At 49.8% G+C, this 15,810-nt stretch overlaps 1 protein-coding gene across 1 annotated transcript in view; it reads left to right on the forward strand.

Moving 5' to 3' along the window:
• LOC115099074 (protein shortage in chiasmata 1 ortholog-like) overlaps nt 1–15,810 on the forward strand; it is a 131,390-nt gene that overhangs the window by 22,715 nt on the left and 92,865 nt on the right. Inside the window, exon 3 of the mRNA XM_029616383.1 lies at nt 9,310–9,404. Within this exon, the coding sequence (XP_029472243.1) occupies nt 9,310–9,404 (95 nt within the window). The remainder of the gene's footprint in view (nt 1–9,309; nt 9,405–15,810) is intronic.

The following is a 15,810-nucleotide window of genomic DNA, read 5'->3' on the forward strand; positions in this document are numbered from 1 at the left end:
ATCGCTTGGAGACCAGGGCGGTTCGACTAGCGCTCCAGCGTTTTCTCCCTTTGGTTCGGAACAGGGAGGTGCGGATTCTCTCCGACAACGCGACCACCGTGGCTTACATCAATCATCAGGGCGGAACGAGGAGCGAGCACGTCTCCACCGAAACCACTCTCCTGATGGAATGGGCGGAACGCCATCTCGCCCGGCTCGCGGCCTCGCACATTGCCGGGGTGGACAATATCCAAGCGGATTACCTCAGTCGACAGCGGCTGGACCCCGGCGAGTGGTCTCTCTCCGACGACGCGATGGAACTCCTTGTTCGCCGCTGGGGGACTCCGCGACTGGATTTAATGGCGACGGCGGCCAACACCAAGGCCCCGCGCTTCTTCAGTCGCCGACGGGAGCGCGGCGCGGAGGGAGTAGATGCTCTCGTGCTGCCATGGCCAGCCGACCAGTTGCTCTATGTCTTCCCTCCCTGGCCCCTAGTGGGCAAGGTCATTCGCAGGATAGAGAACCACGCGGGCCTCGTGATTCTCGTGGCTCCGGAATGGGCGCGACGTCCCTGGTTCGCGGACCTGCTACTCCTGGCAGTGGACGGACCGATTCGTCTGGGTCATCACCCCCGGCTCCTGCACCAGGGTCCGGTATTTTTCGACCAGGCAGAACTCTTTTGTCTTGCGGCATGGCTTTTGAGCGGCGCCGCCTCCGTCGCAGGGGCTATCCGGAGGCGGTGATTTCGACGATGCTTAAGGCCCGCAAGACTTCCACTTCTGTTGCCTATGTTCGAGTGTGGAAAGTCTTCGAGTCCTGGTGTGCCACTCATGGGGCCCGGCCCACGGAGGCGACGGTTTCTCTAATCCTTCTGTTCTTACAGGATGGATTGGATAAGGGCCTCGCGTACAATTCTCTCAGAGTACAAGTAGCGGCCTTGAATGTTCTGCTACAGTCCACGACTTCTCTCCTTCTCCATCCGGACATCGCCCGATTTCTGAAGGGAGTGCAGCATTTCCGGCCTCCGGTCAGGGACCCCTGCCCGTCGTGGAATCTTAATCTAGTGCTCCGGGCCCTGGCGGGTGCTCCGTTCGAACCTCTCCAAGGTTCTACTCTCAAGGATCTCACCATGAAGACGGTTTTCCTCTTAGCGATATGCTCCGCTCGTCGTATCTCGGAACTGCAAGCGCTATCCTGCAGGGAGCCTTACCTACGTATTTCGGATGCCGGGATCTCGCTTCGTACAGTGCCTGCCTTCCTGCCGAAGGTGGTTTCTTCGTTCCATTTGAACCAGACGATTGAACTCCCGGCTTTCTCTCCAGAGGAGTCTCGGGCGCTCCGACACCTGGACATGAAGCGAGTGCTCCTCCACTACTTGGGGGTTACCAATGACTTCCGGGTCTCCGATCATCTGTTTGTCCTCTGGTCGGGACCTAAGAAGGGTGCCGCCGCGTCTAAGACGACCATTGCCCGCTGGATCAAGGATGCCATCTCGGCGGCCTACATTGGTTCTGGGCGGGATCCACCCAGGGGCGTCCGAGCTCACTCTACTCGCTCGCAGGCAACTTCCTGGGCTGAGTCTCGTTCCGTCTCGCCACAGGAGATCTGCCGGGCGGCGACATGGAAGTCGCTGCATACGTTCGCCAGGCACTATCGGTTGCACCTGGCTCCCTCGGGATCTGGCCACTTTGGCGATCAGGTCCTCCGAGCAGGGCTTTCGGGGGCCCACCCGGTTTAGGGAAGCTTTGGTACATCCCACCGTCTGGACTGGTCCTGGTACGTACAGGGAAAAGAAAATTATTCCTTACCTGCTAATTTTCGTTCCTGTAGTACCATGGACCAGTCCAGACGCCCACCACTCTGGGATTTAAGCTCCTGCTCGGGTTCTTGACTGTATAGCTGTCTTATTGTCTACTTTTCCTCGTCTACCTGGTTTTGTTCGAGGTTGCAGCTCCTCACAAGTTTGCCTGTTGCGACCTGGGTTGCTGGTCGCACCTGTTATTGTTTTTGATGTTTTCACTTCAGGTTCTTGATCCAACTTGTTTCTTTACCTGGCTATTTTCAGCTTTGTTATTCATGATACTGAGCTCCAGCAGAGGGTGCGCTAGCCTATGAGGTGCCACTCTCGAGCTCTGTTCTGACTCCATCTGCTGGACGGGGGACATAACCCACCGTCTGGACTGGTCCATGGTACTACAGGAACGAAAATTAGCAGGTAAGGAATAATTTTCTTATTCCGATCCCGGGTCTGTGCGCCCGCGGGACGCCAGCATCCCGAGGGGGCCTACCTCCGGGGGGGCACAGGGAGCTTTACAGGGTCCGATCCCTCCGGCAGGGGCAGCGCCGGGTTCCTCAGTACCAGATCTGCTTGCTCAGGACCCGGATCAAGACCCAGATCACGGATATGACATAGACATGTCATCGGTAGCAGAAGGGGATGATCCCAAGATTCTTCGGTTATTCCAGAGGGAGGAGTTGGGTTTTTTTGCTTCCACAAGTCCTTGAGGAGCTGGGTTTAAAACCCCCGCAAGAGGCTCCAGAATTGGTTGGGGCAGATCCCGTTCTGGACAGTCTTGGGGCTCCTCGTTCCGCGTTCCTGTATCATAGGTCAGTGCGACGGTTGATTGAGCATGAGTGGGATTCCCTGGACTCCGGTTTGAGAGTAGGTAGGGCTATGGCCAAGCTCTATCTGTTGCCAGAACAAACCTTGGAGCTTTTTGCGCTTCTGCAGGTGGATGCGGCGGTTTCCGCGGTCACAAAAAAGACTATGATTCTGATGGAGGGGTCCGCGGCCCTCAAGGATGTACAGTATCGGAAGTTAGAACTTCACCTTAAAAGGGTTTTTGAGAGTGCTGCCTTGGGACTTCGGGCTGTCGTGTGCTCCGGTTTTATGTAGAGAGCATGTCTGAGGTGGGTGCAGGATTTTCAGGATGCACCCCCTGGTTCTGACACTTCGGAGGCGGACCGCGTGGAGGCGTCGGTCGCGTATGTAGCGGATGCGCTGTATGACTTCTTGCGTTCGCTGTCCCGGGTTATGAGTTCAGCTGTAGCGGCCAGACTTTTACTTTGGCTCCGTCACTGGTTGGCGGATGTTTCTTCCAAGGCCCGGATTGGTTCTTTGCCTTTCAAGGGGCGTCTTTTGTTTGGGGAGCAACTGGAACAGCTCATCAAACAACTCACTGAGACAAAGGTACATAAGCTGCCAGAGGACAGGCCAAGGAATCGCCAGGTGTTTCAATCCAGGTCCCACTTCAGGGACGCCAGATGGTCTCGTCCTTCCAGAGGTCCTGTAGGGACGCAGTCACAAAGGACTTTTCAGCAACCGCGGGGAACGAATTGGGGTCAGTCCTTTCACGGTGGGCGACGACCTTTTTGAGCTCCCTTGGTGGGGGGAGCAGCGGCTTCCAAGTCCCCCCAATGAAGCGAGGCCGGTTCACTCTGCCGTTCCCTATATAGGGGGCCAGCTGGCAGATTTTTACGGGGAGTGGACCAAAATCACGCAGGATCAGTGGGTCCTCTCCGTGATAAGAGATGGTTACGCCTTAGAGTTTGCATAACCCGTTCGAGACCTCTTCTTAGTCTCCCCTTGCGGGTTCTCGGCGAAGCATCGAACGGTTCAGGAGACTTTGCGCAGGTTGCGCGGTTTGGGAGCAGTGGTCCTGGTACCGCCTCGCTAACGGGGCAGAGGTCATTATTCCATCTATTTCATTGTCCTGAAAAAGGAAGGAATGTTTCGACCCATTTTGGATCTCAAATCGGTCAACAGGTCCTTAAAGATTCCATGATTTCAAATAGAAACGCTACGGTCGGTCATTGCGGTGGTCCGCTCTCGGGAGTTTTTGGCCTCCCTGGATCTGACAGAAGCATACTTGCATATCCAAATCTGTCCAGAGCATCAGCGGTTCCCACGGATTTGCGGTAATGGGTCAACATTTCCAATTCCAGGCTTTGCCTTTCAGTCTAGCGACGGCTCCTCGCACGTTCACCAAGGTGGTGGTGGCGGTGGTAGTGGTGCACCCTTATCTCGACGATTGGTTAATTTGGGAGAAATCATTGGAAGGCTGTCGTTCGCTGGTTCAGAAGATTGTTCACTTGTTGGAGTCTCTCGGCTGGGTGGTAAACCAGGCGAAGAGTCACTTGGAGCCATCCCAGGTGCTAGATTACCTCAGAGCTCGTTTCGATATGAGTCAAGGCAGGGTGTTTCTCACTCAGGAGAGGATGCTCAAACTACAGTTGCAATTTCGGCCCTTGTTGGCTTTGAAGATTCCGCAAGCCTGGGACTTCCAATAAGTTCTGGGTTCGATGGCTTCAACCCTGGAATTGGTACCGTGGGCCTTTGCGCATATGCATCCACTTCAGAGGGTCCTATTGGACAAATGGAATCCCCTGTCGCAGGCTTTTCATTTACCCGTTATGCTGGATGCATCGGCACGAAACAGCCTGTCGTGGTGGCTACAGGCCAGGCGGCAATCTACTTCCAGTTATTGCTCACCCCACTAGGAGGGCGGAGTTAACAATCTATTAGGTTCCAGCTCCTCTGGAGGAGGAGTTAGCAAACTGTTGTGGCTCAACCTGCCAGCAGGGTGGAGTTAGCAGTCTGTATTGACCAGCTTCTCCGAGGGGAGGAGTTGGCAGTCTGATATGGCTAACCCCGCCAGGAGGGCAGAGTTGGCAACCTGGTATGCGCTGGTTCCTGTAGAATGAAAGAGATAGCACGCTGTTATAATTCTGCTTTGGAGTTGAGCAATCTAAGACAGATCCGCTAAGGAGTTGGCACTTAATATAATCTCTCTACTGAAGTAGCAATCTGTTATGGATCTGTTCCCTTGAAGAAGGAGTATCAGTGATGATACTCCGTAGGCAGAATTAGTGAACTAATGTGAGTTGGATCCCACAGAGTGGTAGATGACATAATACCGCTCTATTAGTAAGGAATGAACACTTAGTAGAAATGGTGAATCCCTGGGCCGATGGCAGATGACAGCGCCCCCAAGAGGAGATCCTGAGAGGAACCACCGGCTAGGCTGGAGTATTGAGACAAATACAGATAGTTCTTTATTAGACTGGAAGTAGAACAATCAGAGGTGGCAGTAGTAAGCTGATGTGCTCGGCAGGGTTGAAGTCCTTCAGATACTGGAATAGCGATCTCTGAGTTGCTGAGCTGTAGAGAGAGACTATAGTAGTGAGTAGACAGGGTATGCTGGATACATAACCAGTAGTGGATGATACACTCACAATGGTAGATGTCTGTAAGGTCCTCTTATGCAACAGAGAGTCTTCAGGAACAGGAGCCACAGGCGAGTACTGGTTCCTGTAAGCAGTCTGAAATAGTAACTCACAATAACTGTGTATGAGATGTCTTCTGGAATAGAAGAGAGTTGAGGAGAGTTGAGGAACATAGGCCCTCATGGAGCGAGTACTGGTTCCTATCTGCAATCTGTAATAGCAATCCATAGATATAGATATGCGATATCTTCTGAGAAAGAAGAGAGTTTGTGAAGGGTTTTAAGAACATGGGCCCTCGTGGATCAAGTACCAGTTCCTATCTGCAGTCTGAAATAACTCACGATCTCCGTACCTGTGATAATGTCTTAGATAGAAAGGAGTCTTTGGGATTAGGAGCGTAGGCCCTCGTGGAGCAAGCAGCGGTTCCTATCTGAATAGAACTCACAGTGTTCACGTCTGCAATCGTTTCCAGGCAATAGGAGTCTTCTGAGTCTTCAGGAACGTAGGCCCTCATGGAGCGAGTACCGGATCCCGTCCTGTATCTGAAATCAAGAAGAGAGAGAGCGGGGCTCCCGAGGAGCGGGTACCCCTAGGTAAGTTTGTAGAGGCAGAGCAGCGGAGAAAGATTCCTCCTTGATAACTTGATTCGTAGTTGCAAGCAAAGACCTTTTATGTTGGAAGCAGAGGACGTCACTACGGGGGGACGCCCCCGAGGTTCGCACCCTTGCCGGTACAAGTCTGGAGCGCGCGCCCTTACATCATCAGGAACATGGCAGGTCTGTAGCATCAAGCCAGCCTGGGGACTCCGGGACACAGAGGCAGAGAGAAGCTGCAGCAGCATCTGTCCGTCAGAGCCGAAGGGAGTCACCACAAAGGTAAAGAGGGTGGAGCGAGGGCGAGAATAGGCACAAACGCAACACTTTCCTCTCATATATTCGAGTCTGAAAATTGTTTGAAGCTTGGTGTACCGACCGAGGGATTCCGGCAGTTCAGGCATCGATTTCTCAAGTCTTGCACTTTTTACAAGATGGTCTAACTAAAGGTCTTGCCTTTAATTCCCTGAAAGTGCAAGTGCCACCTTAAACATGCTTGCAAGGCAGGCTTGAGGGGTATTTCTTGTCATCACATCTGGACATCCAAAGGTTTTTTTTTAGCGTCCTCCCGTGCGGAAAGTATATCCTCCTTGGAACCTTAATCTGGTTCTGCGGGGATTGTGTGATGCCCCATTTGAACTGATTCGGAGAGCGACCCTTAAGGATCTGACACTCAAGGTGGTGTTCCTGGTGGCCATTTGTTCCGCCAGGAGAATTTCAGAATTGCAAGCTTTATCTTGTAGGGATCCTTTTCTTCAAATATCTGATTCAGGTATTACGTTGCGAACAGTTCCCTCTTTTGTTCCAAAGGTGGTCTCTGCCTTTCATGTTAATCAGACTATCCAGCTTCCGGCGTTTGCAGACTTGGATGCTTCTACGTAGCATGCTAGGGAGCTTAAACTGTTGGTTGTCCGTAGAACCTTGCTTCACTATCTCAAGGCTACTAATGAGTTCAGGAGATCTGATCATCTGTTTGTGTTATGGAGCGGTGCAAAGAAGGGTACTCATGCCTCCAAAGCTACTATTGCCAGATGGCTTAAGAAGGCTATTGGGTCGGCATATATTCTCAAGGGCCATCAAGTTCCTGAGGGTTTGCGGGCCCACTCAACGCGGGCTCAGACCGTTTCTTGGGCGGAGGCTCAGTTGGTGTCTCCGCAGGAGATTTTGCAGAGCGGCGACTTGGAAGTCACTGTACACTTTTGCAAGGCATTACCGACTGGACTTGGGATTTGCTGATTCCAGGTCTTTTGGTGAAGGTGTCTCGCAAGCGGGACTCTCCAGGTCCTACCCTCTCTAGGAAGCTTTGGTACATCCCAGGAGTCTGGACTGATCTGGGTACGTACAGGGAAAAGAAAATTGGTTCTTACCTGCTAATTTTCGTTCCTGTAGTGCCAACGGATCAGTCCAGAGCCCACCCGGGTTGGAGAGAGAGTCGTCCGCTCAGCCATAATCCTTTCAGCAAACTTCTGTTCTTTGTTATAAACTAAGTTTTTTAACACGGTTTTTTTAAGTCAGTTTATTGCGCATAGTGTTTTCAGCTTGGGTACAGATCAATTCTGAGCTACTGCAGGTGGCACCACAGATTTTCAAGCAGTGTCAGCGAGGCTTTCTCTGTCGCAATCTGCTGGCAGGGATGAATAAATCCAGGAGTCTAGACTGATCCGTTGGTACTATAGGAACAAAAATTAGCAGGTAAGAACCAATTTTCTTATATGTGTTACGATCCCGGTCACTAGCCTAGTGACCGGGCTCTTACCTTCCTCCGTGGCGCCGCGAACCGCCGGGTTTCTGGCCTCCAGGGCCGCATGGCAGCGGCGTCTCCTCGTGGAGACGTCGTCAGAAACTCCTCCCCCCAGTCCTGGTACGCGCGCGCGCGCGAAGAGCCGTGTTTTAAGGCGTCTGCACCCGGATGTGCAGACACGCCTCTTTTGACGTCAGCTGATTGAGCAGGGGATTTAAGCCGGGACTTTTGAAGTTGCAATTCGCCTTGCAACGAGGTTTCTCTTCGGAGTTCTAGTTGCCATCGTTTATCTGCCTGCCTGGTTCCTGACTTCAGCCTGCCTGACTCTGGTATCGTTTATCTGCCTGCCTGGTTCCTGACTTCTGCCTGCCTGACTCTGGTATCGTTTATCTGCCTGCCTGGTTCCTGACTTCTGCCTGCCTGACTCTGGTATCGTTTATCTGCCTGCCTGGTTCCTGACTTCTGCCTGCCTGACTCTGGTATCGTTTATCTGCCTGCCTGGTTCCTGACTTCTGCCTGCCTGACTCCGGTATCGTTTGCCAGCCTGGTTCCTGATCTCTGCCTGCCTGACTCCGCTCTCTGCCTGCTTGTACCCCGGTTCGTATCGCTTCCTTGGATTCTTCTGTTATCACCTAAGACCCAGCGGTCCGGGTCCCTACAGGCTCCTCCTGGGGGGATCTCGGGCTTCCAGGGCGAAGACTCCTAAGCCCTAGTGACCCGGGCCTCCACAGCTCCTCTGGAGGGGTCACGGGTTCCCAGGTGAAGATTCATCGTTTCATCTAGTCTGCCTCCCGTCCGTCTCCCTCCGGCGGTCGGCCCAAGGATCCACTTCCGGATTGGTCAATCACAACATATGTCTGTGTGGAATTTTCTTATGTCTAGTGGGCCTTCCCACTAGAAAAAAAAATAAAAAGTTGGATAACCTCTCTAGAGAGCAGGCTAGCACCATTGCTGCCTCTGCAAACACATTTCTCCCAAGACTCCTTATGTAAACTTAAAGAAAAATAATTCCCCCATGGGACTGACACTAAATAAATGACCCTTACATACAGATTACCCACTTTATACATGCAATCTCAATTGGCAAGGACCTGAAGACACTTACAGACATACTGTTTGACTAAATTTTTTAATATGTAAACAATTTACATGTATATGAAAAATTAACATACTTCATAATTACAATATATTTGGTATAATGATTTCACATGTCTGATACAGAAGATTATTAAGAAAACTCTCCTGCTATAGTGTAGAATCATTTCATAAGTAGCTGATGTTTACTATAAGAAGGCTATAGTGAAAAAAATAAACACTTTGAGGTTCATATTCAAAACCCCGCTAAGTTATATGGGGAACTTTATCCAGATATTCAGCGACAGAGACACTTATACAACTAAAAGTGCCACTGAATATGTCTGGGTAAAGTTATCGGGTAGCTTTAGTCTTGAAGATTTTCTAGCCAAATTTACTTAAGAACATTTGTGATGCGAAATCGTGCCTCTGGAACACCCCCAGTGTTACTTTTTATTACCCCAGTAAATTTTATGCAGACAGTAATTTGCCTGGACAGAATTTAGCTGGGAAGTGAAAAAAAAATTTCGAGCCTTGAGCTGGTTTGACTGTCTAAATCGAAAAGTTATCTAGACAACCCCATTGAATATTGATTTCTTTGTGTTTCCCAGCGTAACCAATGTAGGCACAGTGAGAAGTTCAAAACCTAAAAAAAGAAAATTAAAGATTTTACCTTTGTTTTCTGTTTTACTGCAGCATGTTAATTACCACATCTGCTCAAGAATCCTTGGAGAGCTTTGTATGGCAGTCAGAAAAATACCAAACGTTTCTTAGTCGGCTTTTGCTTAAAGGTATGGAAATCTATATTTGAATATTCAAATTTGGGCTATAATATTAGAGCTTCTGGTTTTACATTTTTACAGATATGAATGGATGCAGCTAGACTTAATTTGAGTTTTATTTTGCCTATTTACTAATTTTATTGAAAAAAATATAGACTTGGGGATTCAGGAGTGGAGGTAAGAAGAAGAGGAAAGGGGTCCCTTTCCTTTCTCCCTACCTACTTATTCCCTGTGGATTGGAAATTAAAGGCAGTGGCTGCAATGTTGGTGCCATGAGCATTCCCTTTCCCTGCTGCTGATAGAATGAAGAACATTGAGCTCAAGAGAGCCTATCTTACCAGGACACTAACACAAGGAGAAAGAAAGATGGATAGAATGGGTAAGATGGATGCTGAGAGACAGTAAAGTGGTGATAGAAGTATTATTGAATAGGAATCGAGAGAAGAGGGGAAGAATTGAAAGACAGAAAGATGTGAGGTGAGAGAGAGGGGGGGGTTAATCAGATGGAGAGAGAGAGAGAGAGAAGGAAAAGTAAAATTGCAAGAAGAAACAGGATTGTAAATCACTATGCATGTACAGTTTCTGATTCTGATTACTGATGTAACCCCTGGGTAGGACAGATCCTTTAGCTGACCCCCAGGGGCACATAGAAAAGAAAGGATGGACCCTTAATGCACAAAGGAGAGGATCACCTTGCTGGTGGCTGAAAGGAATCAGTAAGTTTTTGCTTGGGACATTGTCTCTTTTAAAAGTATTGGGGCAAAGTTAACTATTTGGGAATATTATTTAGTGTGTTTGTGCTTTTAATAGTCAGAAAGGCAGTGAATAAACAAGTTAGACTGTTTGTATTTTTAAATAGTCAGTCAATAAGGTAGCTAGTAAGCAGTAGGTAGTGTGTTTATTTTTAAAAGTCTGCAGAACTGAATGTTCTGCAGACTTTTAAAGAACTGAGTGTTTCTATTTAAAAAAAAACACAAAAAGTAATCAGAAGCTAGAAATAAGCCAGGAGCAGTATATACCTAAGTAAAAGGTTTGAAAGGTTCATCTCAGTTACTCACCTTGGAAAAGTGTTGAGGTAGTGTGATTGGGTTTGAATAGGTACCAACATTTGTTAATCAAGAGAGTAGTGAGTCACTCTGGCTGACTAACTAAGTGTTAAGGTTGTGTATTTGATTTGAATGGGTACTATTCTTTGTTAATCAGAACAGCAGTGAGTCAATCAGGAAAACTAACTGAAGTGTAAATCTCCAAAGGGATTGTTTTGTACTAATTTACCTTAGAAGCACATTATATATTACAAGGGAAGTGTTAAGGTTGTGTGTTTTATTTGATTAGGCACCATCCTTTGTTAATCAGAACAGCAGTGAGTCAATCAGGAAAACTAACTGAAGTGTAAATCTCCAAAGGGATTGTTTTGTACTAATTTACCTTAGAAGCACATTATAAATTAGAAGGGAAGAGCTCAGTAACCCACATTCCAGTGGGAACACTGAGAGGAGAGGATCACCTTGCTGGTGACTGAAAGGAATCAGTAAGTTTTTGCTTGGGACATTGTCTCTTTTAAAAGTATTGGGGCAAAGTTAACTATTTGGGAATATTATTTAGTGTGTTTGTGCTTTTAATAGTCAGAAAGGCAGTGAATAAACAAGTTTAAGACTGTTTATATTTTTAAATAGTCAGTCAGTAAGCAGTAGGTAGTGTGTTTATTTTTAAAAGTCTGCAGAACTGAGTGTTCTGCAGACTTTTAAAGAACTGAGTGTTTGTATTTAATACAAACTGAGTGTTTATATTTTTAAAAAACCCACAAAAAGTAGCCAGAAGCTAGAAATAAGCTAGGAGCAGTATATACCTAAGTAAAAAGGTTGAAAAGTTCAGCTCAGTTATTCACCTTGGAAAGGTGTTGAGGTAGTGTGATTGGGTTTGAATAGGTACCAACATTTGTTAATCAAGAGAGCAGTGAGTCACTCTGGCTGACTAACTGAAGTTAGACTGTTTGTATTTTTAAATAGTCAATAAGGTAGCTAGTAAGCAGTAGGTAGTGTGTTTATTTTTAAAAGTCTGCAGAACTGAGTGTTCTGCAGACTTTTAAAGAACTGAGTGTTTGTATTTAATATAAACTGAGTGTTTGTATTTAAAAAAAAAAACCACAAAAAGTAGCCAGAAGCTAGAAATAAGCTAGGAGCAGTATATACCTAAGTAAAAAGGTTGAAAAGTTCAGCTCAGTTATTCACCTTGGAAAGGTGTTGAGGTAGTGTGATTGGGTTTGAATAGGTACCAACATTTGTTAATCAAGAGAGCAGTGAGTCACTCTGGCTGACTAACTAACTAAGTGTTAAGGTTCCCTGTACGTACCAGGATCAGTCCAGACTGCTGGGTTATGCCTCCCTTCCAGCAGATGGAGTCAGAGAGAAACTGAAAAGGCACCACCCATATACCCTGGTGCGCCCCCTGTGATCCTTCAGTATATCTCTGACTCCAGCAGATGAGAGGGCATAACCTGCAGTCCTGATCTCCTATAAATTGGGAAGGGTTCCTCTATCAGGTTTGATTTAAGCTATCTGGGGAAAGAGCAAAGTAAAACAAGAAGTAGGGAGCCGTAGCAGGCAAGGCAGGGCACGGCCCTAGAGCCTTTTCCCGGAGTGCATTTCCTCCTCTGCCCAGTGAGAGGAGGGGGAGGATTCATCGGTGGGCTGTTCACTCTCCCCCTCCGCCTCCAGAGACGCTCAATACCTTGGAGAAGTTGGGTCAGACGGGTATTATAAACCCTCTGCAGGCTCTAAAGTAAAAAAAAAAAAGAAAGAAAGAAAGTTGTGAAGCATTAGCAGCGCTACAGAAGCTTGAAAAAAAAAAAAACAAACAAAAAAACCGAGGTATTTTTATTGCTGTTTTTCCCTGTGCCTGCTGTACTCACTTGGGTCTCCGGAAGGGGAGGCTTGTCATCCGGCCCCGTTTTGCACCGTTTTTCACGCCATGTGGGGATGCCTAGAGGGGCAGTCTGTTCCGCGTGTGGGGAACCGGGCTCCTGGCTCTCACGTGAAGGCCTCTGCTCCCGGTGCATTCCCGGGGACGAGGGGCCTTTGCGGAGAATGGCCCCGGCCGGGAATACTCTCCCACCGCGGCAGAAAGCATCGGGCAGGCAACAGCCTGGCTCGCTCCCGATATCGGGGGCAGCGGCCATTTTGGAACACTCGGCGGCCATTTTAGAGGAGCCTGATCGCGATGCAGATTCATCAGGGGAAGGAGAGGATCTCCCTCCTCTGTCTCCGCCGGATCTTAGCCCCCACCGACCCCACGATTCACCAGAGGACATGGATTTGCCACCATTTGGAGCCAAGAGAGGTCCTTTGAAGAGGCCATATCCCTTCTCATCACAATTTGTGCTTTTGCTCCATAAGGCTTACATGGAAGCCGAAGCTGAATGGGAGCAGGGGGCTCCGGCCCCCGATAAACGTGGTAAAATTTCTGCAGGTCACGAGAGCCTGGGATTGGGGAGTCCTGGTCCAGCCCAGCTCCTAAACCTCCGCAGCACGCACCTGTGGATCCTTTCTTCCAGGACCCACACACTCTGGATTCAGGTGCTGACGTGGAGGGTGCGGACCCAGTAGAGGAGGATGATCCGCAAGTCCTCCGGTTGATCCACAAGGAAGAATTGGATCCTTTGATCATGCATGTCCTTCAGGAGCTGGGGATTCCGGTACCCCAGACTGACTCGGATTCCCTGCCAGGAGACTTAGAGTTGTCCGGGCTCCGCTCACCCTCACATGCATTTCCTTTCCATCACAAGCTTTCTCAGATTGTGTCCCGGGAATGGGATACTCCGGAGGCCACTCTGAGGGTCAGCCGAGCTATGGATAAACTTTACCCGCTCCCTCCTGATTCCTTGGAGCTGCTTAAGGTGCCTAAGGTGGATTCGGCGGTCACAGCCATTGCTAAGCATACCACCATCCCAGTGACGGGTGGCACGGCTCTTAAGGATCTCCAGGATCGGAAATTGGAGGTGTTACTTAAGCGGATTTTTGAGGTTTCAGCCTTGGGAGTGTGGGCAGTAGTTTGCAGCTGCATGGTACAGATGGCTACCCTCCGCTGGGTACAGCAGATGTTAACGGCTCAAGATCTGCCTCCGGGGAAGGCAGAGCAGGCGAACCACATGGAATCTGCGGTGGCCTATGCTGCGGATGCCTTGTACGATCTCCTCCGCACCTCGGCTCGCTCCATGGCTTTGGCAGTATCGGCATGACGACCTCTATGGCTGCGTCACTGGGTGGCAGATTCTTCGTCCAAAGCGCAGCTCGGTTCCTTTCCTTTTCGAGGTAAACTTTTATTCGGTGACGAGTTGGAGCAACTTATTCGGTCTCTGGGGGAGAACAAGGTGTTCAAGATGCCGGAGGACAAGCCCAAATCGTTTCGTTCTTCAGGCGCTTTCCGCGGTCGTTTTCGTGGGCAGCGCCGGTTTCGCCCCGGGAGGGGCTCATCGTCATATGCCCCAAGACAACCACCCACTCGCTCACAAGCATGGACTCATTCCTTTCGTGGCCAATGGCCATCACGCACAGGAGCATCTCACGCCTTCGCCAACAGTAAGACGGCTCAATGAGGGGACGCTGGTCCATCCCTCCGTTCCGGAAGTCGGGGGATGACTCTTTCACTTTCGGGAGGAATGGGCCAGAATTACTTCCGACCAGTGGGTCCTCGTCATTATAAATCACGGCTACGCTTTGGATTTTGCACGGCCCCTGCGCGATCTGTTCCTCATTTCTCCCAGTGGGTCTCCAGCGAAACAGCAGGTAATTTTGCAGAATCTAGCGTGGTTACAGGCACTGGGGGCTATAGTTCCGGTACCGATTGCCGAGCAACGAACAGGTCACTACTCCATTTACTTCATCGTTCCAAAGAAGGAGGGCGCTTTCCGGCCGATACTGGATCTAAAGCAAGTCAACAGGGCATTACGAATATCACGATTCCGGATGGAGACCCTGCGCTCCGTCATTGCGGCGGTCCACAAAGACGAATTTTTGGCTTCCTTGGATCTCACAGAGGCTTATCTACATATAGGGATCCAGGAGTTTCATCAGAGGTTTCTACGGTTCATGATCATGGGATCCCATTACCAGTTCTGTGCTCTTCCATTCGGTCTAGCGACAGCTCCGAGAGTCTTCACCAAGGTGATGGTGGTGGTAGCAGCGAGCCTCCGGAGAGAAGGAGTATTCGTACACCCGTACTTGGACGACTGGCTCATTCGGGCAAAATCGCGGCTACTCTGCGAGGAGGCAGTACAGGCGGTTCTTCACCGTCTGAGCTCCCTTGGCTGGGTAGTCAACCACCCCAAGAGCAAGCTGATTCCCTCCCAGAGATTGGAGTTTCTGGGAGCCTTGTTCGACACCAATTTGGGCAAGGTTTTCCTACCACAGGCAAGGATGGAGTGCCTGATGGCACGGGTTCATCGTCTATTAGCTCTTCCCCTGCCGGTGGTGTGGGATTATTTACAGGTTCTTGAGTATATGGCGTCCACTCTGGAGTTGGTTCCTTGGGCTTTTGCGCATATGCGACCTTTACAGAGAGTGCTCCTATCGCGGTGGGATCCCAAATAGGAAGAGTTCCGGGTGCCTTTACCGCTCCTAGACCCGGCCAGGGCCAGTCTGCAATGGTAGTTGGAACCGGCCCACTTGCTCCAGGGCGTCGATTTGGAGCCCCCTCAATGGATCATCGTCACGACAGATGCCAGTCTGTCTGGTTGGGGGGCAGTCTGTCAGTCTCAGTCCGCCGAGGGGCATTGGACGCTTCCGCAGACCAAGTGGTCCATCAATCATCTGGAGACCAGGGCGGTTCGCCTGGCGTTACAACGTTTTCTCCCTCTGATTCAGCACTGAGCAGTTCCGGTTTTGTCCGACAACGCGACTACGGTGGCTTATATAAATCGCCAAGGAGGTACCAGGAGTCAACTCTTAGCAACCGAAGCCAACAGATTGATGGATTGGGTGGAGAAGCATCTGTCTCACATAGCAGCGTCGCACATAGCCGGAGTCAACATTCAGGCGGACTATCTCAGCCGCCAGCAGCTAGATCCGGGGGAATGGGAGCTATCACAAGAGGCACTCAGACTCATCATTCAAAGATGGGGGACTCCCCGATTAGATCTCATGGCAACTCGATTGAATGCAAAGGCAGCTCGCTTCTTCAGTCGCAGAAGAGAGCAAGGGTCGGAAGGAGTGGACACACTGGTTCTTCCATGGCCCACGCATGTTCTTCTGTACGTGTTTCCCCCGTGGCCGCTAGTGGGAAAAATATTGCGCCGGATAGAATCCCACAGGGGTCAGGTCATTCTCGTGGCTCCGGAGTGGCCAAGGAGACCGTGGTTCGCCAACCTGCGTCTCGGTCACCTGCCTCGTCTCTTGCGGCAGGGTCCTGTGTTTTTTAA

Source organism: Rhinatrema bivittatum, chromosome 1 (genome assembly GCF_901001135.1).
Source record: "Rhinatrema bivittatum chromosome 1, aRhiBiv1.1, whole genome shotgun sequence".
NCBI lineage: Eukaryota > Metazoa > Chordata > Amphibia > Gymnophiona > Rhinatrematidae > Rhinatrema > Rhinatrema bivittatum.